The sequence below is a fragment of the Physcomitrium patens genome, chromosome 22 (genome assembly GCF_059467195.1).
Source record: "Physcomitrium patens ecotype Gransden chromosome 22, ASM5946719v1, whole genome shotgun sequence".
In the NCBI taxonomy this organism is placed as follows: domain Eukaryota; kingdom Viridiplantae; phylum Streptophyta; class Bryopsida; order Funariales; family Funariaceae; genus Physcomitrium; species Physcomitrium patens.
Window position 1 is genome coordinate 12,742,304 of NC_143431.1, and position 24,705 is coordinate 12,767,008.

The 24,705-nt window shown below is 34.9% G+C and overlaps 1 protein-coding gene and 1 pseudogene across 6 annotated transcripts in view; one reads left to right on the forward strand and one right to left on the reverse strand.

Moving 5' to 3' along the window:
* The window catches only part of LOC112275009 (zinc protease PQQL-like), a 56,117-nt pseudogene extending 38,632 nt beyond the window's left edge, over positions 1-17,485 (reverse strand). The window contains exon 1 of the transcript XR_016500033.1: positions 17,261-17,485. The product of XR_016500033.1 is annotated as a zinc protease PQQL-like (transcript). The remainder of the gene's footprint in view (positions 1-17,260) is intronic.
* Positions 17,486-17,604: 119 nt separating this feature from the next.
* LOC112275048 (uncharacterized) overlaps positions 17,605-24,705 on the forward strand; it is a 33,588-nt gene continuing 26,487 nt past the window's right edge. For 4 of the 5 annotated variants that reach the window (XR_002967631.3, XM_024504993.3, XM_090246299.1 and 1 more), the window contains exons 1-15: positions 17,799-18,048; positions 18,753-18,856; positions 19,131-19,265; positions 19,967-20,026; positions 20,299-20,396; positions 20,649-20,766; positions 21,322-21,423; positions 21,604-21,807; positions 22,075-22,235; positions 22,712-22,882; positions 23,077-23,163; positions 23,425-23,752; positions 23,973-24,077; positions 24,279-24,374; positions 24,578-24,645. Coding sequence is in view for 3 of the 5 variants with exons in the window: in XM_024504993.3 (XP_024360761.1) it covers positions 17,952-18,048; positions 18,753-18,856; positions 19,131-19,265; positions 19,967-20,026; positions 20,299-20,396; positions 20,649-20,766; positions 21,322-21,423; positions 21,604-21,807; positions 22,075-22,235; positions 22,712-22,882; positions 23,077-23,163; positions 23,425-23,752; positions 23,973-24,077; positions 24,279-24,374; positions 24,578-24,645 (1,934 nt within the window). In the remaining 2 variants the exon portion in view is untranslated. Of the gene's footprint in view, positions 18,049-18,752; positions 18,857-19,130; positions 19,266-19,966; positions 20,027-20,298; positions 20,397-20,648; positions 20,767-21,321; positions 21,424-21,603; positions 21,808-22,074; positions 22,236-22,711; positions 22,883-23,076; positions 23,164-23,424; positions 23,753-23,972; positions 24,078-24,278; positions 24,375-24,577; positions 24,646-24,705 lie in introns of all 5 variants that reach the window. The other variant, XR_002967630.3, reaches the window with a different exon arrangement.

Sequence of the window (24,705 nt, forward strand, 5' to 3'; positions counted from 1 at the left end):
TTGATTAGTGTAGTAGTAATAATTGAAATAGATTACTTGTCATTGCTTAAAATAATTACTAATTTTTTAATACCAAATATTTTAATACTAAGATAGATTGCTTGTATCAAATCATTAAATTGAGAATTTAGGCATGTTGGTATAAAAAACAATTTGATAGCAAACATATTGTTGTGAGCAAGATATGAAAGAAAAGATGAGATAATTGAAAACAATAATGATGTAGGATCAAAATTCTATTCAATATCAAACCTTAAGAAAAAAAAATAAGTTGTTTCTTGAAGAATTTTATGAAGGAGAATTATTGAATATTGGTTATTATTTGAGTAACTTGACTAAACAAAGAAATTGATCTATGGAAAAATTTAAATAAATAAGAAAAATAACATATGGATTTTGTTTTAAGAATGGTTTTTGTGGAAGAGACCAAAAAAAGACATTGAAATGCCATAACATGTGATAGGTAATAAAGAATAGTAAAAAATATTATTAAAGAAATTTCATGATACTTTATAAACAAGACATAAGAAAATTTGGGCTACTTTTGTTAAATTTAAAAAATGATATTGGTAGAAAAATATGTATTGAGATGTACTTTTATTTGTAGAATCATATGAAATTTTTCAAGCATATTCTAACATACAACATTGTAATCACTTATATCTAATATATCCTTTGTTTATTTATTTTTAATGGATCGTTGATTTGATTATTATGTCAATTTGACTATTAAAAATGAGATATTTTGTCTTAGCTTATGAAGATTAATTAAACCAAGTAGAAGGTAGAGCATTGAGAACAAAGTCTACAAAAAGAATTTGTAGAGTTTTGCTTGAAGATATTATTTGTTAATATGGATGTGCAAAAAATATTATTGTAAATTGTAGAGAATTAAATGCACAAGAAGATCATGAATTCTTTGACAAATGTTGAATTAAATTATCAATGAATATTTCATTTAATCTTGAAAGAAATACAAAAAATAAACATTATCATCAGCTAATTATAAAATCATTAATTAAAGCTTATAATAAAAAGATTAGAAAATGGCCTTGACTTTCACTATTTGCATTGTAGGTAGATTAAATTCTTTATAATTGAATAATGAAATATATACCAATTGAGCTCATGATAGGTCAAAAATCTATTATGTCAATCAAAGAAAAAATACTTACATAAAGTATACTTCCATAAAAAGATGAATTTATAAGAAAAAAAACTTTTAGCCATTAAAATTTAATAATTTGAATAAAGACTAGAAGATGTGCAAATAGCATTAGAAAGGTTAAAAATGACAAGATTACAAAATAAGGCATGATTTTATAAGCAACATTAATTGAAATCTACTTCAATTGAAGAAGGTGATTGGATTTTGGTCTATAATAGTAGCTTAGACAATTAACATAGTACTTTAAAGAGGTTTTTTAAACAATGGTTTGGTCCATATGACGTTGTTGAGGTAGAGAGAGTTTGCCTCAAGAAAGCACTAGGCTTTTGGCTACCACTAAATGCTCAATCAAGTCTAAGATATAAAAGTACCAAGTTTATATATATATATATATATATATATATATATATATTATTTTCCCTTTTTAGGATAATTATATCAATACATAAGCCCAAGTATCAAAAAAAATATCTAAATGTATGATAAGGTATCTTAAAAATATATATATCCTTGTGAAAAATATTTTTTAAACTTCAACAGCTTATATCTCACGATCGGACCATCCAAAAAACCTAAAAAATTACATGAAGTATTGATACATACTTTCAAAAACTACTACAAAAAAATTCAACTACAAATTCATTACGGATCTTGAGATATCACCAAAACCCTAACAATAGCTTTAAATTCTAACTTACATATATCCACGTGCTATTTTCTTCATATCTCACAAAATAAGTACTCAAATACCATGAAACTTTGATCTATAGCTTTTTAACCTAATAACTCACACTTAAAGAAATTTAAAGCTAAAAATTCGTCCAAAAACTCAAGATATGGCTCCAACCATTACTATATACAAAATGACTCACTGTTAGGGATATAGTCCTTAGAACCTTCTAGAGACAAGTTTCTAGAACCTTTTAGAAGCAAGTCTCTGGAACCTTCTAGAAGCATCCGAATTAATGGAAATTGCTTGAGAAGCTTCTTAGTTGGTAGAAGATGTTAGGGACATAGTCCTTAGAACCTTCTAGAGACAAGTTTCTAGAACCTTCTATAAGCAAGTCTCTGGAACCTTCTAGAAGCTTTCTAGTTAGTAGAAGTTGCTTAAGAAGCTTCCTAAATAGGAGTATATATTGGAATCGAGGCTAAAGAGTTCTTTAGTCTCGACAACACATCTCTTGGAGCTCTAACTCACTTCTGTGGTGTTGTTCTTGTATTCATCTGATTAATCTAGTTCTTGCCAATTCTTCTTGAACTTCTTGTTAGATCTCGAGTCTGTATTTCTGTATCCATGATAGTTTGTTGAGACTTCACTCACCTCAGATATCAGAGCTAATTTCTTCTTCGTTAGAATGTGGATTACCCCTCTGCTTGGAAGTGTACTAGCATTTTAGAGGTTGCAGATTACCCTCCTCTAAACTGATACTTCTTTTGTTACAATATTGGAGTCTTATTCTTCTTGGAGAGAGTGGATTATCCCTTTTCTTGAAGCTCTTAAGGCATTTTAGAGGTTGCGGAGTACCCTCCTCTAAACCAATATTATCTTCTTGTAGAATCATTTCTGTCCTTCTCTTAAAATGGCCGGAGGCCAAGACATTAGTATGACGAAAAGTTCAGAGTCCAAGTTGGATGCTATCATGAATGTCCTCGCTACATTATCGCAAAGAACTGCAAAGATTGAAGGAGTCGTGGCAAGGCTTCATAATGATGAAGCATCTAGGATGGCACAATCTAGGTTGTACTAGCCCCAAACTTCTGCACTTGGAGAAGCAACTTTACCTCAGGTTCGACAAGCACCACTGGTTCTACAATATAAGGAGCCCCGAGTTAGCCTTCCGGACAAGTTCGATAGTACGCGTTCCAAGTTTTAAGGATTCGTCAACCAAATCAGATTGATAATACTTTTAAATCCCAAACGCTATCCAATGGAGGAATCACGTGTTGGGCTTGTTGAAACCTTACTTATAGGGCAAGTTCTATCATGGTTTGCTCCTTTGTTTGAGAAACGATCGTCCATACTAAACAACTTTGAAACCTTTTTGGAGGCATTTACGGAAGCATTTGGTAAACATGACAAGATTTGATGGGCTATAACAAAGATCAGGTCACTACGACAAGGGATGCGCTCTACATCAGTCTATGCATTGGACTTCAGGCAATTAGCATGCGACATCAATTGAGACAAAGAAGCATTGATGAGTCAATTCTATTGGGATTTAAGGGACGATGTGAAGGATTTGCTACTAACTCTTCCTGATCCACAAACACTCAACGAAGCTATTAGCCAAGCTGTGAAGTGCAATAACTGCCTATTCCAACGCCGCCAAGACCAACGTTCAAGACAACATATAGTTTGCCACGCCCCAACTATGACGGCAAGCAGTGTGAATTCACATTTAGAGGTAGAAGATATGCAAATTGATGCGGTACGTATCAAATCCCTTACTCTAGAAGAAAAAAAGTGGCATATGGAGGAAGGTCTATGCTTGTATTACGGTGAAGAAGGCCACAAAGTTGGAAACTGCCCCAAGAAGCAAAATCGACGTATTGTCAAGACTAGGGGCATCTTTGTTTAGGAAAACGAGGATGCCCAGCCATAATAGGAACCGTGCGGCTGGATAGTGAAATATCGCAACAACAACCAGGTTCCTTTCTTTCTGCTCAACCTGCCCTTCGCTTTACAATCCCTTTGCTTATTGGCCCTCAGAAACTGAGAACCTTAGCATTATTAGATTCAGGAGCATCTGCTTGTTTCTTAGACGAAGAATTTGTGAAGCGTCATAAGATCCCTTTAGTACAAAAATCCAAACTTGTTCACGTTGAGGTCATAAATAGACGACCTTTATTATCTGGTAGTATCATCCATGAATCAAAACCTATAGAAGTGACGTTTAAGGGCCATAGTAGTCATATTATTTTCAATATTAACAGAAACCCATCAAATCTTCTTATTCTTGGTCTTTCTTGGTTGGAAAAGCATAATCCATCCATAAATTGGAGGTTGCAGAAGATGACCTTTCCCACAAAACCACCCAAGAGCAAGCCTAGTAGAAAACCTTGAATAGAGAAATCCTTATTCATTGGACTAAGAGCGTTTATAAGATCGTCTAAAGAAGGCACACCGTTTGTCATTTATGCAACTTCAACTATCGGGGAGAAGATCTCGATAGCAAGTATACTTGAGTAATATAAGGATTTTAAAGACGTGTTTCAAAAGAAGAATGCTGACATGCCACCGGAACACCAACCATATAATTGCGCCATAGACTTGCAAGAAGGAGCACAACCGCCTTTTGGCCCAATCTACAATCTATCGCAGACAGAGTTGGCAGAGTTGCGGAAGTATATCAACGAGAATCTAGCCAAGAACTTCATCCGTCATTCAAAATCGTCAACTGGAGCACCCATCTTATTTGTGAAGAAGAAAGATGGCTCATTGTAGATGTGCGTGGACTATCGAGGCCTCAACAAGGTAACAAAGAAGAATCGTTATCCATTACCCTTGATTTCTGGTCTCTTAGAATAACTTGGACGTGCAAGGATCTTTACAAAAATTGATCTAAGGGGAGCTTACAACCTCGTACGAATGAAGGAAGGAGATGAGTGGAAGACAGCGTTCCATACAAGGTATGGCCATTTTGAGTATAATGTCATGCCCTTTGGTCTTATCAATGCTCCAGCCGTCTTTCAACATATGATGAATGATATTTTTTGAGAGTACCTTGACGATTTTGTTGTCATCTATATGGATGATATTTTGATATTCTCCAAAAATGAGGAAGAGCATGTAAAGCACGTTTGTTTGGTCTTCGAGAAACTACACGAGCGAGGATTATATGCCAAGTTGGAGAAGTGTTTATTTCACTAAATAGAGATGGAGTTTTTGGGGTTCGTTGCGACTACGAAAGGCTTGAAGATGGACCCCAAGAAGGTGGAAGCAATCGTGTCTTGAGAGGTTCCGAAGACGGTTAGAGACGTACAATGCTTTCTTGGTTTACTCAACTTCTATCGGATCTTCATCAAGAATTACTCTCAAGTTGTTGCTCTTCTCACTCGGTTGACATGCAAGGATAAGCTGGAAAGGGGACCTCTAGTGGAGAAGGCGTTTCAAGACCTGAAGACCGCATTTAGTACGGCTCCAATCTTAGTACATCCAGACTTTACAAAGGCCTTTTATTTAGAAACTGATGCTTCGGATTTTGCTTTGGGAGTTGTACTTTTATAAATGGAAGAAGACAAGAAGCTCCATCCGGTTGCATTCTATTCTCGAAAGTTCTCTGCTGCTGAAATCAATTATGAGATCCACGATAAGGAACTTCTTGCTATAATGGATTCTTTTCAAAAATGGCGTCACTTTCTTGAAGGAGTTGCACATACAGTGACCATATACACAGATCACAAGAATTTGGAGTATTTCATGTCGGTTCAAGTTCTAAATCGACGTCAAGCTCGGTGGAGTATGTCACTATCTAGGTTTAATTTTGTTATCACTTATCGACCTGAAAAGCAACAAGGACTATCTGATGCCTTATCGAGGAGATCGTATCTTGTATCAAAGGCTAGAGAAGTAGCGTTTGATCAATAATGTATGACATTGTTGAAGCCAGAGCAATTTCGGCTTTGCACTACTATTGTGCCAATTGATGCTGACTTCCTGAATCAAGTACGTGGCGTGACCATTGAAGATTCAGTAGCCATTGATATCAAGGAGCGTGCCAATGATGACAAGTTCAAGGTAGAGGGAGATCTTTTATACTTTGAGGAGTAGTTATATATCCCAAAAGGACCAGCACAACTCCGAGTTCTTCAATCTCGCCATGATTTTCCAGCTGTGGGACATTTTGGATTCAACAAGACGTTAGAGCTTATTTCTCGAGATTTTTGGTGCCCTCAAATGTGGAAGGATGTGAAAGTTTTTGTACTCTCCTGCCACATCTGTTCAAGATCCAAGAATCCTCGATATCGCCCTTATGGACTCCTACAGCCATTGCCAATCCGATGTCGACCATGGTCTTTAGTTTCCATGGAATTCATCACGGACCTGCCATCATTGAACTCATTTGACAGCATCTTTGTCATGGTAGATTGGCTTACAAAGATGGCGCACTTTGTTCTTTGCAAGAAGACATCGTCCAGGGAAGTCACAGCAAGGCTCTTTCTCGATAATGTGTATAGATATCATGGACTACCAGATGATATCGTATCAGATCGAGGAACCCAGTTTGTATCAAAGTTTTGGAGATCTCTCTTTGAGATACTGAAGGTGGATATCAAGCTTTCTTTGGCTTTTCATCTTCAAACTGACGACCAAACGGAACGGGTGAACCAAGTCTTGGAACAATACTTACGATACGACATCAACTATCAGCAAGACGATTGGACCACATATCTGCTGCTAGCCGAGTTTGCATATAACAACACCCTCCATGCGTCGACTCAATACACACCATTCTTTTCTAACTATGGGTATCATCCGAAGCTTGATTTATTGAGTCCGTTGTCGTGTTGTAACACGAGTATATTGTGAGAATATAAAGAAAGATGACTTTTATTAATGTTCAGTTACCTCGAATATTGGGAGCAACGACGAATTCCAGTGCAAATACTGAGTGGCCAGGTTCATTCACCCCGTTATAGTCAGTCGGGGCATACTGAAATGCTCCGTTCGATTCCAATAACGGGAGTTAGAAGAAAGGGAAAGAACCAATTCAATGACGGGTGAGCCTGGTTCGAAGAGCCAATTGGATCCAATTTCAAGACATCCAATCCAGGTCCTCTTACCCAATATGAGACCTGAATTGGTCGGGCAATCCAATGCAATCTAATTACGGGAAAATCTAGGTCTTACTAAGGGCCTCAGCCAATCTGACGCGAAGGACCAATTTGATCCAATTTCAGGAACATCCGAGTCTTACTACTGGACTCTTAGCCAATATGAGACCTGAATTGGTCGGGCGACTCAATGTGGTCCCGATTACGGGGTTTCGATCATGTTTCAGGCTGTCCTGTTCTCTGTGCCGTTTCAGAGAACGTTGTTTTCGGTAAAAAGAACTCTTAAAGGTAAAAACGAAGGAGAAAGCTCTGATGACGAGAGCCAATTCCGGATCTAAGACGGAAGGAGCCAATTCCGGATCCAAGACGGAAGGAGCCAATTCCGGATCCAAGACGAAAGATTGAAGAAATTCAGAGGCTAGGGTTTGAAAGAGGGGAGAATTAGGATTAAAGGGGAGGAAGGTTAAGAAAAGGGGAATTTTTTCAGATCAAGTTTTTTGGATCAAAGAGCTAGCTTCAAGCTCTTTTCAAGGTCACTAGTTTGGTTTCATTAGGGTTTGTGAGGAGAGAGCAATCGCTGCTCAAAGTCAGTGTTTATTTTGGTGTTTCGGATTTTATATAAAACATTGATGGTTTGCATTCTCAATCGGTTTGTGCAAGTCGTGTAGCATCTATGGATCAAAATATGGTATTGTTTGGATAGTTGGATGTCCTAAATGTATACAAAAATTTGTGTTAATCTAACAATGCAATCAAGAGATATCTGGGTTTTAGTACAAAGAGTTGTCGGAAGTTGGCAGTCTAGGGTTGGATAGGGTTTCTGTGATATCTGAAGATCTACTAGTTGGATCGACGTAATTTTTGGCTTGGTAGTAGAAGATTTGGAGATCAAGCGGTTATTCAATTTTGAGCTGGAGTTAACGATTGACAAAGGAGAAATCACTTCTGGAGTTTTTACATCAAATTTCAAGGTTGCAGCCGAGTGTCATCAGTGCGGTTTTTGGGCGTTTTCTTGCAATCTATAAGTTGAGTTGGGCTGAAATTTTTTGAGCATATAGAAGGCTTATATTGGTATTTGGGTGCAAAATTTCACACTAAGTGGACAGTTGGATCAAAAGTTTCATCTTGTCAAAGCTCACTGGCTAGGATTAGGGCTTATTAAGAAAAACAAAAACAACTTAATTATAAAAGAAATAAAGCAATTGGAATATTGTATGGTTAAAATGACTATGAGGAGTGTTTTTAAATACTTAGAAATTGATATTTCAATTATATTCTTCATACATGGATAAAATCTATTAGGATTTCTTTGTTATTTACAAAAACAACTATACCTTCCACAGCCAGATACCCAGTGTATTCCCAAACAAGACAACACGTAATACGACACCGTCAACAAATAATAATCCAGCAGTTGAAGGATTTGCGAAACAACTATCAGAGCTTCAAAATACGTTGAAGCTTCAATTACAAACCGCTCAAGAATCCTACAAGGCATCTGCAGATAGATTTCGGAATCAAGCACCTACTTTTAAAATTGGAGATAAAGTATGGCTTCTTCGACGGAATATCAAGACCAAGCGACCATGTGATAAGTTGGACTATCGAAGATTGGGACCATTTATCATTCAGAAGCAAATCAATCCAGTGGCGTACCGTCTGGAATTACCGGCTTTTATGAAGGTACATCCAATCTTTCATGTTTCTCTGTTGGAGTCTTATTGAGAGTTGTCTTTTCCTCGAAGAGTGCAATGTTTGCCACCTAGTATTGAGATCGAGAACCACAAGGAATACAAGGTTTAAAAGGTATTGGATTCACGACGAAGGTGGGGCAAGTTGGAGTATCTTGTTTATTGGTGCGGCTACGACATTAATGAGCGAACGTGGGAGCCAACTGAAAATCTCGCCAATGTGCCACAAAAGGTACAGGAGTTTCATCAACAACATCCTCATAAACCTAAGCCGGTTCGATAATAGCTTCCTTCTAAAGCTTGGTCACCCAAGAATATAAGAAAGGGAGAGAGCACCACCATAATTCGTAGTTGATGTAGTTATTTTCTCTAAAATAAAGTAGAATTTTTTCAGTAGCCATAGTTTGGTCTTCTGATATGGATAGCCAAGACATAGATACTATGCCAATCAGATTATCCCAACCAACTAGCTCACAAAGACGACCCCGAGATGAAGAACTGCCTACACCACGACGACGATGGAGGATACCGAATAACCAATCATTGGTGATTGTATTTGAGTTTGGGCCTTCTTACAATGGTTAGCCAGAATGCGTGTTTGCAAGACAATTTCACAATGAGGACATGGAAGTTCATGCTTGGTCAGAAGTTGAAGGCGTGGGCCACTACCGTTGGCTTCAAGGACCAATGAACCACTTGCCTCGTGAACAACAGTTGGAGTTTATAGCAGACATTATGCGACAGATCTTCATTTTCTTGTGTTGGTACTGATTAACAATAACATTGCTTCTCAGAGACCTCGAAGCTAAAGGAGGGGGTGATGTTAGGGACATAGTCATTAGAACCTTCTAGAGACAAGTTTCTAGAACCTTCTAAAAGCAATTTCTAGAACCTTCTAGAAGCTTCTTAGTTGGTAGAAGTTGCTTGAGAAGCTTCCTAAATAGGAGTATATATTGGAATCGAGGCTGAAGAGTTCTTCAGTCTCGACAATACATCTCTTGGAGCTCTAGCTCACTTCTCTGGTGTTGTTCTTGTATTCATCTGATTAATCTAGTTCTTGCCAGTTCTTCTTGAACTTCTTGTTAGATCTCGAGTCTGTATTTCTGTGTCTGTGACATCACTTACTACCTTTAAATTACATATGCTATCTTCAATGCCCTATAACTCCTTCATCCAAACTTACAATTTGTCAAATAGTATATGTAAAATATAGCCAAGTGTTCTCTCCAACTCCAGTCTTCAATCTTTCATTGCTCTCCGTACGCATATGTTATGCTTCAAAGAGTGAGAGTAGGTACAAATTAGACACCTTAACTTTGAGCACCTATATCTCGTTCACAAAAATTCGAAATCACAAAAATTCTTCATCCAAATTATATTCAAAACCTTGCATTTGTTGACCTTAGCCTCTAAAGCTCAAATGACCTTGAAAAAGAAACCCTAATTCCTAATAAGGCCTTGGGTAGCCTCTTTGAATCCATTAGACATGACCTTTGACCAATAGGAATGAAGTTTTCCATTCCTTGCCTTCATCCAACTATGCCTTGCTTTCATCCCTCCCAATAAGCCTCCTATTAGTTAAGATTTTCTTTTTTAGGCTCTAATCTCTTCTCAAGGCTTTATACTAAACATTTAGGTCTTACAATTTTTTTAAATACTATTGTCAAAAAAAATAAAACTCAAAATAAATTTTCTTAAATCCACTCTCTTTAAATCAATCTATTAACCATTCTAACACACACCAAGACTTATAAACATATTATATATTCTAACTAATTTTTACATATTATAAGCATTTATAGTATGACAATGTAATAATTGTTTAAATTAATGTTACTTATTCATTATGAGAGCTAGATGGAATAATGTTAAAAATATTAGTTGCAAAGAAGTAAGTAGAGATATTCAAACAAAGACAATTGGAAATAAATATAAAAGATCTTATTTAAGATAAAAATCTTTCAAGATAAGAAGATAATTTTAATTTAGATAGAAAAAATAATAAAAAAGAATTAGATGAAGACATGAATAATATAATATTAATCAAACAAGATTTGAATTATTTGGTGCATATTAGAAGATACAAAAGTTTAAAAGGGGTGGATGTCATATAGTAACATGACTATATGGTGAAAAATAAAAAAATTGATGTTATTATAGAAGAGCCTAGTAAAAATATATAATAAAAAAATAATGATAAATTACAGAAAAATCATAAAAAAATTAGTCTTAATACTAATTTTTATAGAAGGAACTTATAATTATTTTGTAAAGCCATAAGTGAACCAAATCAAAGTAAATGAAATAAGAAATTGATATAGGCATATTTAAAAGAAATTTAATAATAGATTAAAATAAAACTTACATCAAATTACTAAAATTTGATATCCAAAGATGACTAGTTGTCAACCTAAATCAAAATAAGACCTTGAGGTATAAAACCATATATTTATGGCGAGTACAAGGTTCTTTTGCAAATTAGAGAGTAAAATTTAAGAACAAATTTGAAAAAAAAAAACTTATTAGTATATGTTTCATGTCATTTAGATCAATATTGAGAGTTTAAAGGATATTCAAAGTTAGTGATGTTTTTAGTGGATTTAAGAAATAAAAATATGTATAAAAATTTGAAGGTTTCTTCAGTTTTGTGGCATATATATAGGTGAAATTTGGATAAGTTGTTCTTGTGCTTATTATTACTATGTATCCAAAATTTGAGGTTAATTGAGCAGTTAGATTGAAGCATATGAGGATTTTTGTGGTTTATGGTCTCAAAAATTTGAAATTTAAGATCAATGAGTGAATTTGAGATTTAATAATATTTGCTACTTGGATTCAAGCAAAATTTAAAGACTCTACTTAAGCCTTAAATATTTATACACAATATAATTTTTAGAGTAATTGAATGCTTCAAAAATTAGAAATTAGTATTAAAAGATCAGCATTTAAATTAGAGATGGAAGGCAACCAATAACCAAGAGGTTTTGGGAGCTTTTCTTGCAATTGATAAATCCAATTCTTTTCAAACTTTGTGTGGTTATTAATTATTTATTATTTGAAGTCTAATTAAAATTTTAGTCCTGATCTATAGTTCAATTAATATTTATTGGAGTTTCAAATAGTTCAAGTAATTAATTGAAATTTAATTGGAATTTTTCTGGAATTATTTAAGATTTCGGATTTCATTAAGATTTGATTTAAGATTAGGATTTAGGATTTTTTAGAGTTTAGAATCTATTTAGGATTTATGATTTCATTAAGATTTAATCTAGGATTTAATTAAAATTCATTAAGTTTTTAATTAGGATTTCAATTAGAGTTTGACTTTGAATTTGATTAAGATTCATTAGAATTTTGATTAAGATTAAATTAAAATTGATTAGGATTTATATAATATTTATTCAAAGTCTTTATTTTTAGTATCTTTTTAAAATTCTTGATAGTTTTTTTATATAATTTATATTTTTAGAATTTTTTTAATTTTTTAGAATTTCTTTAATTTTATTTTCATATTTTATTAAGGTTTTTTATTTTATTTCTTTAAAGTTAAATTATGACTTCTTTGAAATTCTTTTATAACTTCTTTGAAACTTATTTGAATTGATTAATGTCAAATTGAGGTTATTAAGGATTATTTGAAGTATATTTAGGACTATATTAGATTTGGTAGAATTATTGTTGTATTTCTACTTATCTTTGATAGTTAAATATTTGGTGCATTCTCAAACAAGAACACATGTGATATGACCACAATAATTGGATTAAAAGTTCTTTCTAAATAATGATGCCATTTTTGAAATGAATCCACAATTACAAAAAGCTCTTTGTTGTAGATCTCATAGGTAATCTCAGTTACTAAAAATTTCTCAGAATGAAAAGCTTCCAGGTAGAACTTGTCATCTACTTCCATTTCTAACAAAATAACACCTATATCAAATTTTGATGTATTTATTTCTATAAATATTACTTTTCAAAAGTCAATACAAAAAAATATTGGTGTATAAATATATGTTGTCTTTAAGACTTCAAAAGATAGTTCAATTTCTTTACTCCACTTTAGTTTGTCTTTACATGTCAAGCATTAAAGAGAAGTTGTAACTTGAGAAAAGTTCTTAATGAAGATCTGGTAATAATTGGCAAATTCCAAAAAACATTATACATCTTTAATTGTTTTTGGAATCTTCCAATCTATGATAGTTTGGACTTTCTTAGAATCCATTATAAGACCATTGTTTGAAATGATATATTCTAGGAAGTCAACTTGAGTAATGTGAAGTATAAACTTTTCTATCTTTTTATATAATCTTATATCTCTTAGTTTTTGTAAAAAAAAATAAATATAAATTTTACACTCTTCTATGTTCTTAGAGTAGATGAAGATGTCATCTAAATAACAGATGATAAAATTGTCAAGAAATTCACAAACAACATTATTTATTAGATATTAAAAAGAAGTTAGCACATTCGTAAGTTCAAAAGACATGACATTATATTCAAAATGCCCATATTTGATTCAAAATGTAATTTATTTTTTTTATTTTTTTTAGTATATATTAAATTAATAAAATTTGCAGAACTATTTTTATATAGATCTTTGCTTGATTTAATTAATCAAAAATTCTTAAAATCAATGATAGAAGATACTTATTCTTGATGGTAATTTTGCTAAGTCTTTGATAGTCAATATATATCCACACAAATCCATTTTTTTCTTCACAAATAAAATAAGAGCTCCAATTAGAAATTTAAAATAGCATATAACGTTATTAGGTACATTTTTATTAATGCATTCCTTGAATGCAACCAATTCATTCTATGATATGCTATCGATTAGTTCAAATGGTAGTTGATCTCTTTCTTTAAGATCAATGAAACAATCATAATGATAATGTTCTTGAAGAATATCTACATTCTTCTTTTTAAAGATGTTTTTGTTTGTTTCATCATCTAGAATGAGACATGTTTTATTAATAAAAACTACAGCTTGACCTTCATTTGTTGAAGAATCAACTTATAGAAGATTGTATTTTAATGCCAACATATAAAGAACTTTTCTCAAGTTTATTTTTCTAAAACTAGTATTTATATTTGAAGATCCAACTATTCCAACTTAGAAAATTTCATTATTTGTAATTTTCACATTTTAATTAGATAATCCTTTTTCTAAATTATGTAAGTTTCTTCTTTATTTAATTACATAGTTTGACATGCCAAAGTCCATAGATCAATATTGATTTTGGTATTCTATCAAGTCAACATTTAACAACTATTCTAAAATTCTTTTTTAATTCTCTTCATAATAATTATTTCTAATGTAATGTGTCCTTATAGCAATGAAGTGGACTTTATCCAAAACCTTATCAATTGAAAATTCCACAAAAATAGCTATTCTATTCTAAGATTTCTTTTTTTTGTCTAAATAAAGTTTTCTAAAATTAATCAATTAAATCTTTTTTATATCATAGTTTTTGTTCTTAAATTGCCATACAATGTATTTCAATAAGTAACTTATCTATAAATCTTAAATTATAAACTTCTAAATTCTAAATCCTAAATCTGGTCATCAGACTCAAATACACCTTCTAATATTGTTTGTAAATTTTTTAGGTCATTGTATGCTGCTACAAATCCTATAAAATTGTTTGCATTTGATATGATAAGACCAAACTATGCTCTTAGCTTAGCTTTGTTAATCTTAACTTCTACATAAGATATTGCTACTATGAGTATTAGAAATACTACTAGTCATTGTTTTGTCTCAACTAATAGCTATAGATCATTTCTTTTCAAAACCACTATCATTTTGATCCTCCAAATATTATAGTTCAAGGCCCTTATCAACTAGTTGAAATATCCTACCTTACAATTCAATGACTTATTATTTTCAATTATTGTGACAAATTTCTTTGAACTACTTTGATCTTGTCTCCAACTTCTTCTAAAGTACTAAGAAGCAATATTCACTTGAGCTTAAGTATACCTCAACTAAGCTCTAATACTATGAAGATTGAAAAATACAAATTTTGATTTTTAGAATGAACAAAGCTCAACTACAACTATATGGATACAATACCTTATATAGTATAAGTATATATTATATACTATAGTATAAGTCAAAAATTTATATATAAATTAACCATCTTAAGTATGACTTATTTTATAAATGAGACAATGTAAGATAAATACTACAAGCAAAGTGATATATTGTAAATAAACTAATATAATATATGTATTGTGGGCAAAGTGATATAGAGTATCGTGAAATGAAATCACTCTATGGAGGTACTTGGGAGTTTTATCAACTCAAATGAGATTCTTGCAAAGTGCATTCTTGTAAAAAATTCTAGGAATGATCTAATATTAATTTTACTTCAAACTTAAAATCCAAATTTAAATAGACCTATTTTTAATATCTTATGAAGATTTCTTACTTTGCTAAAAATTATTTTTTCTTTCAAAAATCTTGACATTTGAAAATAGTTCAAAGTCAAACAATACCTTAATAAATCAAATTATTCTTTTATTATAATTTTTGATATGAAAACTTAAATCTTGATTATAAAAATTATTAAAATCACAAAAATATATATATAATTCATATATTCTAATAACTAATTGGACACAAATTCTTAATTTTTTATTAAATTTATTTCTTGAAGGTGGACCTAGTACAATACCAGAGAAATAACACTGTTCATTGTCTGTAGAAAATAAATGCATTTTACTTCATCTTTATCCTCTTGGTTGATTTTTATAATACAAAGCCAATTGAGACAAGCTTCCCAATTTCAACTTAGCACAAGTTAAAAAAGTTATAACCTCTCATATTCTTCCCTTAAAATTCTAACATTTATTAGATGTTCATATTTATAAAAAGAACATTTTTCTGCATTTTTATCCAAAAACAATAAGTGGTTGAAATTGATATTTAAAATTTAAGATAATATTTTAAAAACAGAGCTATTTGATTGAAATTTAATTTTGTATAATTTAAAATTTCTTATATTTCTTATATTAGTAAGCATCTTCTGATTAATAACCACAATCAAAATTTTATTAATTTCTTAAATTAATAAATTCAATTTATCTCCATTGTTTCATAGTTTTTCTTGTTTTTGTTAAATATTACATATGAGATATTCTTTGAATTCTAAAATTTGTATGTAATGATTACTATTTATGTGGAGACCAATTGGAAATCCTTGTAACAAGAACTTCTACCAAGCCTATTAAAAATTTTCTATTAAACCGAAATAATTACAAAATTCCTATTTTGCACAAAATCAAAATTGATATTTTGTTATAAATTTTTAAATATTATCTTCAAAGTAGCAGAGTGATGTTTATGGTTCGTATTATTAAAGATTATTATTTTGAAAACATACTGTGAAATTTCTTTTCAAGTGAAGGCTTATAATTCTTTTTTGATAAAATAAAAAATTACAAAACCATATATTGAGTTGTATATCCTTAAGCTATAATTACATATTTTTTTGGTGTTTTGATGTATTATTTCTGTGTTTTTGACAATACTTTGTGCCAATTATCAAAATTTCATTCTATAGTTATTTTAGTTAACATTTTAATTAAAATCCTTATTAAGGCATAAAACTTGACATTTTTCTTGTATACGCACTTCACTTTTATTTATTTAGATAGTTAGTTTTAGCAACAACTACAAATGTATTATAATTATTAAAATATTGTAAAATTTTAATCAATGTATTTGAATGTAAATTATTCATAAAATTGTGAAGGTCTTATGAGGTTGATACAGACCCATATATAATTTCATTGATTTATTTATATTATTCAATATTTTGTTTAATAATTTAGCATTTAAAGAATAATGAACATATCTGCAAAGGTGGAGACATTTTAGATGGATTTAATATGATCTCTGACACAAGAATTATGCAACACACTTTCAAGTGTAGGCAATGATAAATGTGATGGGGACAATTTAGTGTCACAGAATTGGTGCATGTCAATTCAACAAAGCATGTATTGCTTTCAATAAGAAAGACAAACGCACATGTGCAAACAAAGTAAAAGTGTGCTGGATGTGGTGAAGAGGGATTCAACATGAGGCTTGGAAACATGCCACTTTACTTCAAGACAAGATCATGGACCTCCCTTTTTGTTTTTTTAATCATTCTCCTCCGTCTCCTCCTCCTGCGCTAACCCGGAATCAACTACGACGCCGTGGGATGGGGTTATAGCACCCTACAACAGGGGAAAGGGGGGGGGGGGGTCTGGCAGTGCAACCAACCTCCCTTAGCAAGTGGAGACGAAATGAATCTATCTAACTTATCTGTCTATCTGTATGTCTTCTCCCCACGCCCCCCTGCTGGCTGGCTGGCTGGCTGGCTGGTTGTCTCTCTGCCTACCTACCTACCACGCGGACCACCTACTTCGCCGTCGCCATGTTGTGCCAAATCCACCAGCAGTAGCAATCTTCCTTCCGGGGGGTGGGGGGTACTATGCACCGTCGGGAGTGAAGCGGAAGAAAACAATGGAAGAAGGGCAAAGCGGGGGGAGGCGGGGGCGAGGGTGTGGGAGTGTGGGAAGGGCAGGCAAGGAAGCAAGGTGGTCTGGGTCCCGGATGAATGATGATGGTTGATACCTGCTCCAGCTGCTCCGCCCCCTTCGTTCGCCCATTCGTTGATTCCTCCGTAGATTCGTTCGTTTCGTTGCATGGTGCGAGGGGAGGGGTTTTGCTCCAGCACGCACTCTTGCAAGCCCAGGCGGAATCCGCTTCTACCTCTGAGCCAGCCACGCGTCGGCAGCATACATGATCCAATGAGGCGCCAACAGGTGCCTGGTCAGCATAGCCCAGTGCCCACGCCATTTTACAAATTCAGAATGATCCCCCGTCCTCTCCCTCCCCCCCAGCCCTCCACCTCTCACTGTCATGGTGCTTTTCCATTTCCTACCTCTGCCGAGCTTACGTCACCCTCTTCTCAATTTTGCCTTTGTTTTCCTCAAGAGCTTTGCAATCGTTGACGTGGTAGATGTTTCGTTCCTGGAGCACGTCGAGGCTTTTTGATCCGTTGCAAGAAGGCTCTTCTCAATTTTGTCTTTATTTCTCTGTGCCGGTGTGGTTTCCTTGTACATTATCCCTTGTGTAGTTGAATTGGCGCCGAAGTTGGAGGATTAGTGCTTTGAGCGGTTTTTTGGAGTGTGAAGATTGAAGAGGAAGAGGAGGCACAGGAACAAGAGAAGGAGGAGTAGTGGTGATTGGTTGTAGGGGAGTAGTCGCATGGATGCTGGTGGAGACTTGAGGGGCAAGCAGGGGCAAGTGTGAGGAAGGAAAGATGTTGGAAGAGCAGCTTGCGTTTTACTTGGATCGGTACCTTGGCGAGTATGTCAAGGGACTCTCCAAGGAAGCGCTCAAGGTTTCCGTCTGGAATGGTCCGTTTTCTGCTTTATTATCTCCCGCGATCATTACTTTTGTGTTTGTATGGTAGTGCTGTTTTGATTTCCTGTTTGTAAGTTTCAGTCGCTGAATTGTTCAACGATCCATTAATACTACAATTCAAGATCTTGGTAGAGATCCTTGTAGTAATTCAGCACATCCCTTTCACAATCCGGAATGCGATTCTGTTGCTTTCGCCTTTTCCTTGAGTGAATGCAGGGACAAACATTCTTTTCGACGTTTTATATTAAACCCTGAACCCTGTTTTTTTCCCCATCAATACGAAACTACCCTTGTACTGTAACCATTCCAAGTGTAGAAAACTTCTAATCCTATCCTCTTTGGGAGGTTTCTAGCACCGTTGTTTAGTAGTACTGCGACTATTGAACGCACTGAGAATTTTACGTCGTTTTTAATAGTTGAGTTTTGAAACTGATTCGGACCGTGGATTGTTTGTTCTGCATCATGACTGTCTGTTCGCTTTCTTCGATCAGTTTATTTACGAACCTTTCATAAACTGATGAAATTTACTGAACATTTAGAGATTACGTAATTTAAGCAATTGTGGAATTTATTTCGATGTTGTACAATCATTCACGTGAGGTTGCTTTTTATTTATTATTTATTATTTTTATTGCATTCATTATCAATTACCGTCTCCAAGTTCCACTAATATTAGCTTGTTCTATTTTGAGTGCAGGAGATGTGGAGCTCACGAATATGCAGCTGAAACCAGAGGCTCTCAATGCTTTGAAGCTGCCTATTAAAGTCAAGGCTGGGTTCCTTGGGTCCGTGAAGCTAAAGGTTGGTAGTCACTCTATCTAATTTCAGGGTTGTCCTAATTTAATTTAACGGGGTAGGATTACAGACTTGTTGTGGGTCGCACTGATTGAAATCAAATTGGAAGCGTATGTTTCTGTACATCTTCATCGAAGGCTTGGAAAGTGCTCTCGTTTGAAATGAGTCGGTTGTGAAAGAATTTACATACACCATGTACAAGACTGTATGTTACCAAGACCTTTCCTTATATTCTGTGTTACCTTCATCGAGATGTAACTAATAAGTGTGCGAAATATAGGTACCGTGGAGTCGTCTCGGACAAGAACCAGTGGTAGTTGAGCTTGACCGCATTTTTATACTAGCCGAGCCGGCGACAAACGTGGAAGGAGGTGACGCTGATTCAGTTCAAGAAGCAAAGAATCGTCGAGTGCGGGTATGGCTCATCATATTGACTTGGATCTTCAGACCTATTGGCCATGTACTGTTTGTTAGGTTGCAAGCGCTCTTCTTGGGGTCAAATACGTCATATTTTCGTAATTAGTTTCATCAGTTCTACACGAGGTTTTGAGTGGGTGCTTATTTCAGATAGGCCATCAAGCAATTGGATTCTGGTACGACACAGACTGCTTCAGTAAAGAAAAATAAGCTGATTTGCACAGCTCGTTCACTTTACTGATGCAGTCTATTTCTTTCATTCACAATTAGCTGATCCACATTTGCAGATGGCTGCTTTGTAGGATTGAATGTAAAAAAGCAAGATCATGACATACCTTGTTTTTCAAGTTCAAAAGTGTTTTAGCATGATCAAAGCTATGAGTTTATTTCATGTTATCCTATGAAATCGTCGCACAGTTGACAAGATTCTTCGACGTTCGTAATGCGGCGCTTTAGAATTTGGTTCTTTTATCCATGAACATGCGGAAATGCTGATAATGTGTTAGATCGATGTATAGCTCAAAGTTAACAGAGCTCAAATTTTGCGTTGACGTGTATACGATTGTAGGTTAGCTAGGGGCTGTTACTTCTTTGACGGAGAGTTTGGTACATGGATTTAATCTTTATAACCATTAAAGGTGGGAACTATGTGGTATTCGAAGCACGGCGGAATTCTTATGCAGGATGTGGGATCTGCAGGGAGAGGAAGATAAGCTGGTGACAAGTAGGACAGAAAACAGTCAGAAATCTGAAGAAGCGGTTCACTCTTAACTCTCTGTGTTATTTTAAAAATTGTGGGACTAGATGTTGTTTTTTCTGGAGTCCACTTGGAATATCCTGATTTGTTTTCGAGAGATTTGTTTTGTTGTGTTTTGCTTTAATTTTTTTTTTACCGAATATAATTGGCTGTATGATTTGAATTTCATCAATCGAGTCTGTCACAGTTCGTTTCCACGTAAGATTGCGATGTGGCTCGAGCTGTCTGTTTTCGAGGTTGATGTTGATTCAAAATGTGGGATTGTGTCTCGCAGAACAACTCCTCATGGCTGGGTTCATTAATTACGACTGTCATTGGTAACTTGAAGCTGTCCATCACCAACATTCATATTCGGTACGAGGACGAAGAGAGGTATGGATATCGTAGCATCTAAACTTCTGACCCTTTAGCCAATCAACGCGTCGAATGATTTTGTCATACTTTAAAACAGTTGGAAATAAAATTCTTACCACTGTGCTATTTTCCCTTTATCTAGATACTTGGTAATAGAGGATACCAAGTAACTTTAATTGGTTCTGGGTCCTTTCCTGCGGAGTAATTTGCTGTGAGGCCTGTCTTGAAAGATGTGTTGTATTAACAAGTCAACGAAACCTTTAATCGCAGCAATGCTGGGCACCCGTTTGCTGCGGGATTGACACTAGCTAAACTAGCTGCTGTCACTGTGGATGAAGATGGCAACGAGACATTTGTCACTGGTGGAGCACTTGACCGTGTACAAAAGGCAAGTGGAACTTGTGATTTGAAGTATATTATTATAACAAGTCTTCGTATTAGGAAGGATAGAGTAGCTATGTTGGACCTGGAAGGTTTACGCGAAACCATTGTAGAGTTTTATCTATAGCGTATTTGACCGTTGTGGACCACCTACGTCAACTGTTATTTAATCGCTCATTTTCATCTAGGTCTGTCGTTTACCTACGTTTGATATTCGACTGCATGCTATGTTGATTGTCTTTCAAGTCTGAATCCCCTTGTTATGTTTTCCATTACTTTGAACATCCTGCAAAGGATTACTAACATATGAGAATTTTGAAAATGAAACTCTTTTCCTTTACAAATGGGGAATACGTTGTTAATCGACATGACGCGTACTCTCTAACATGCGTATTAGGAATTTTGAGAAGTAAAACCTTGCGAGTTTTCTAAGTTGCATCTAAATTTATGAGATCTGTGTATTTGAGTACTTTCAAAGGTAATGTGAGTTGAATTCATGAGCAATATGCAGAAGTTACCTTCCATTCATTGGGGCATTATCTCATCATACTTAACCTAGCAGGCTGGGGAGCTGAATCGATTATCCTTTTATTTCGACACGGACACTAAACCGTGGCCCAAGGAAAAATCATGGGAGGATCTTGCGCCGAAGGATTGGAGTCAGGTACTAAACTCGTTTTACATACTTTCAAGTAGTTGATTTGTTCTACATCAACAGCCGCTTTACTAAAAATATTTTCATTAACTAATAATTGATGTAGCACATTTGATCCAATTTCAACAAAATAAGAGTTGTCACGCTGGTGTATGAAGTAAGCTAACGTGATTGTATTTCCTGCCTCAGGTATTCTTACCGGGAATTAAGGAGGAGCCATCTGCTTACAAAGGAGGTAAGCCTCCATGGATCAAAGACCACACTTATGTGCTTGAACCAGTTGGTGGCATTGCCAGATATTTCAAACTTGGACAGAAAGATACACGCAGCCCTGACAAGCCTGCTCAAAAAGCTCTCGCTATTCTTGACGATGTTACGATCAGCTTGAATGAGGTATGGATATGCTTAACATACCTTTCACCTTAAACCCGACTTGGGTTAAATCTTATTTAAACTATTTGTGTCCGTTTTGCGTGAGCTGGTCTAAGTGTGTCGCTATGATAATATCTACTTGCAGTGCGTTAGAGTTTGACATTCATCCTTGTACCACTATTTTTGAAGCCAATTTGTGTGTGTTTTGGTCAGTTATCATGTGATCTTTCTGAATACTTTTTCCAGAGTAGTGTGGTACAATATTCTAATGGCGCTTTGGTAACGCAGAAACAATATCGAGATGCATTGAAATTGGCTGAAAATATTTCGATGTTTAGTAAACGAGTTCAATACGCACACTACCGTCCCAACAGAAGCATTAAGGAAGACAGGAAAGCTTGGTGGAAATATTTATGTACTGTTGTGTCGGAGGACCAAAAGAAGGCCAGGTGTGTCCATGTTCAGATTCTTTTATTTTAGTTGGCTGAATGAACGATTTTTGTTTTGAAGCTTGCTATTACGGAAATGATCATATTCTAAAGTTGATAATTCCGAAGCTCATCAGTGTATTTTAGGCACCTTATCATAGCGGCTGCAGATCTTTGATGTTTATGAAGGATCTTTGTTCTTTCTACAGATTGTAACACTGCTCTTCCTATCCTGAGCTGACATGCATTTAAAATTATTGCATTTTTAATTTTGATTTTTATTATTTTATTTTATTTTATTTTTTGCATTTAAGTTAAGGCTTAGTAAATAGGCGGATTTAGAATCGAAGTCCTGTAATTGTGATCAGTCTATCCGATCCCTTGAGGCGGCTTCTGTGAAGTTCAGAATTATGCACACAATTGAGACTATTATCTTCATCAACATATGATTGCCGCGAACCAGTTCCAAATAACTCTTTGTTATATTGTTTTTACAGTGGCCGCCTTTCATGGAATCAAATATTGTCATACTCCAGAATGCGCAAAGAATACGTGTCAAAATACATTGCAGCTCTTAAAGCAAATCCAAAGGCAACGTCTATTAATGACAACAAGGAAATCAAGGATTTGGATCGGCAGCTTGATTCTGATATCATTGTTCAATGGAGGTGATTGGTTTCTCTATGTGAATGCGATGTAGGGTTTGGTAAACTGCAATTGTCTTTGATGATGTTGGTCTTGTAAGTTCCGCTGCTCTGGATTCCTTGCTCTTTGAGAGTCATGTTGATCAGCTTAGTATTCGAATTAGCTTGCCAAGCATGCATTATTGCAGGCAAATTTACTTTATTTTTGGTGTTTTTAGAATGTTGGCTCATACATATGTGGATGAGGAGGTAAAAAAGGGCGAGGAAAGACGTCAAGCTCAACGAAGCTGGTGGTCATTCGGGTGGTAAGTACTGTTGAATTAATTTACTTTTCTGATTATGACACCTAACTTTCCAGTCTAATCTACATTAGAACGAAGGTTACTTACTTTGGTTATCTTTGTGAATTGCGTGTCAGAAATCTACTTTAAATGACCATAAATATGCATGTTATGGTTGGATTTTAGTAAGAATGCTCGAAAAGAGTACGGGTCAACGTAATGAGCCTATTCAGTGTTGGTAGACGACTTTGTTATTTTTCTGAGATAATTATCCTGTGTGCACAGGGGTGGTAGTGGTGGTGGTGGTAGTGATGCAAGCAGCAAAGAATTTTCAGATGATGACTGGAAAAGAGTGAATCAAATCATTGGTTATGAGGAAGGCAAACCATCTCCTATGGTCCCTAGCGAGGGTCAACCCAATATGCTACATACTTTGGTGGAAATCCAAATGAGACACAATGGAACAAAGTTGATCTCCTCAAATGGAGAAATTATCTTAGCGCTCACAGCTGAAGGTCTTGGGTGTGGGGTCAAACTCTACCCTGAAACTCAGATCTTCAATGTGGGGTTGGATTCCTATAAGATTTCTACTCCGGAAGGACTTTTGGGAGAGGTACCTGTGCAACCATCAATTGAAATCATCGTAGACGAGATTTACTGACGCTCTTTTTAAATGCCGATTCTTGTTTTGAAGAAATTTCGAAATAGTTTTGATTTGAGTTTCCATTTAAACACATTAATGTTTGCACGTGTGCATATACATATATTGTTATTTCCTCCGTCATTTGTAAAGAAAACCTGAACAGAAGTGTTCGCTCTGTATTATATTGCAGAGTGCTCATGATGAGAAATCTTTGTATGGGACATTCAAATTAAACCCATGGGACACCGAATTGGATTGGTCGTTGGAGGCTAAGGCTGCTCCCTGCTATGTAACCGTATGTAGTCTAACTTTCTCTGCCTGTATCTTTGTGCTTATCTGCAAGATTTGCCGCTTGTCCTTGCAATGAGTGTATTCGTCTAGTTTACTGGTATGGGAGTTCTATCTCTAGTACATTGTATCCTGTATACTCGTAAACGCTCCTCGCATCATCAAAGGTTGTTCATTTATTTACTAGGCAATTGTGGGTGTTTTACAGGTGCGAATGCAAAGTATACGTAGGATCACGCAGTTCTTTTCGAGTAAAGAAGCTGTGAGCCGGGATGTTGCTCTTCAGACAGCAGCAGCCTTGCAGGTTTGTAGTACTCCCAGCACACTAAGTTAGTGTCAAGTGAAAGTTGCTTTATTTTGGTTCCAATAACGATATCTGAAAATGGCGCGTTCGAATATGAATCCCGAACATATTATTCAAGTTTCTCTCCCTTATCTTTATCGGTTTTTTGGAGTTCAACTCCTGGTACATCATCATTAGTTCTCAAGAGTTGTTAAAATGTGCAGTCAACTGTGAATGAAGTCTCCAAGAACGCCCAACAACAACTGAATGACGCTTTGAAGAACAAGCCTAAGTAAGGAAATCCTCTTAATAGTGTTCTCATACGATTGAGTCATCAACGTGGGTGCAAGGT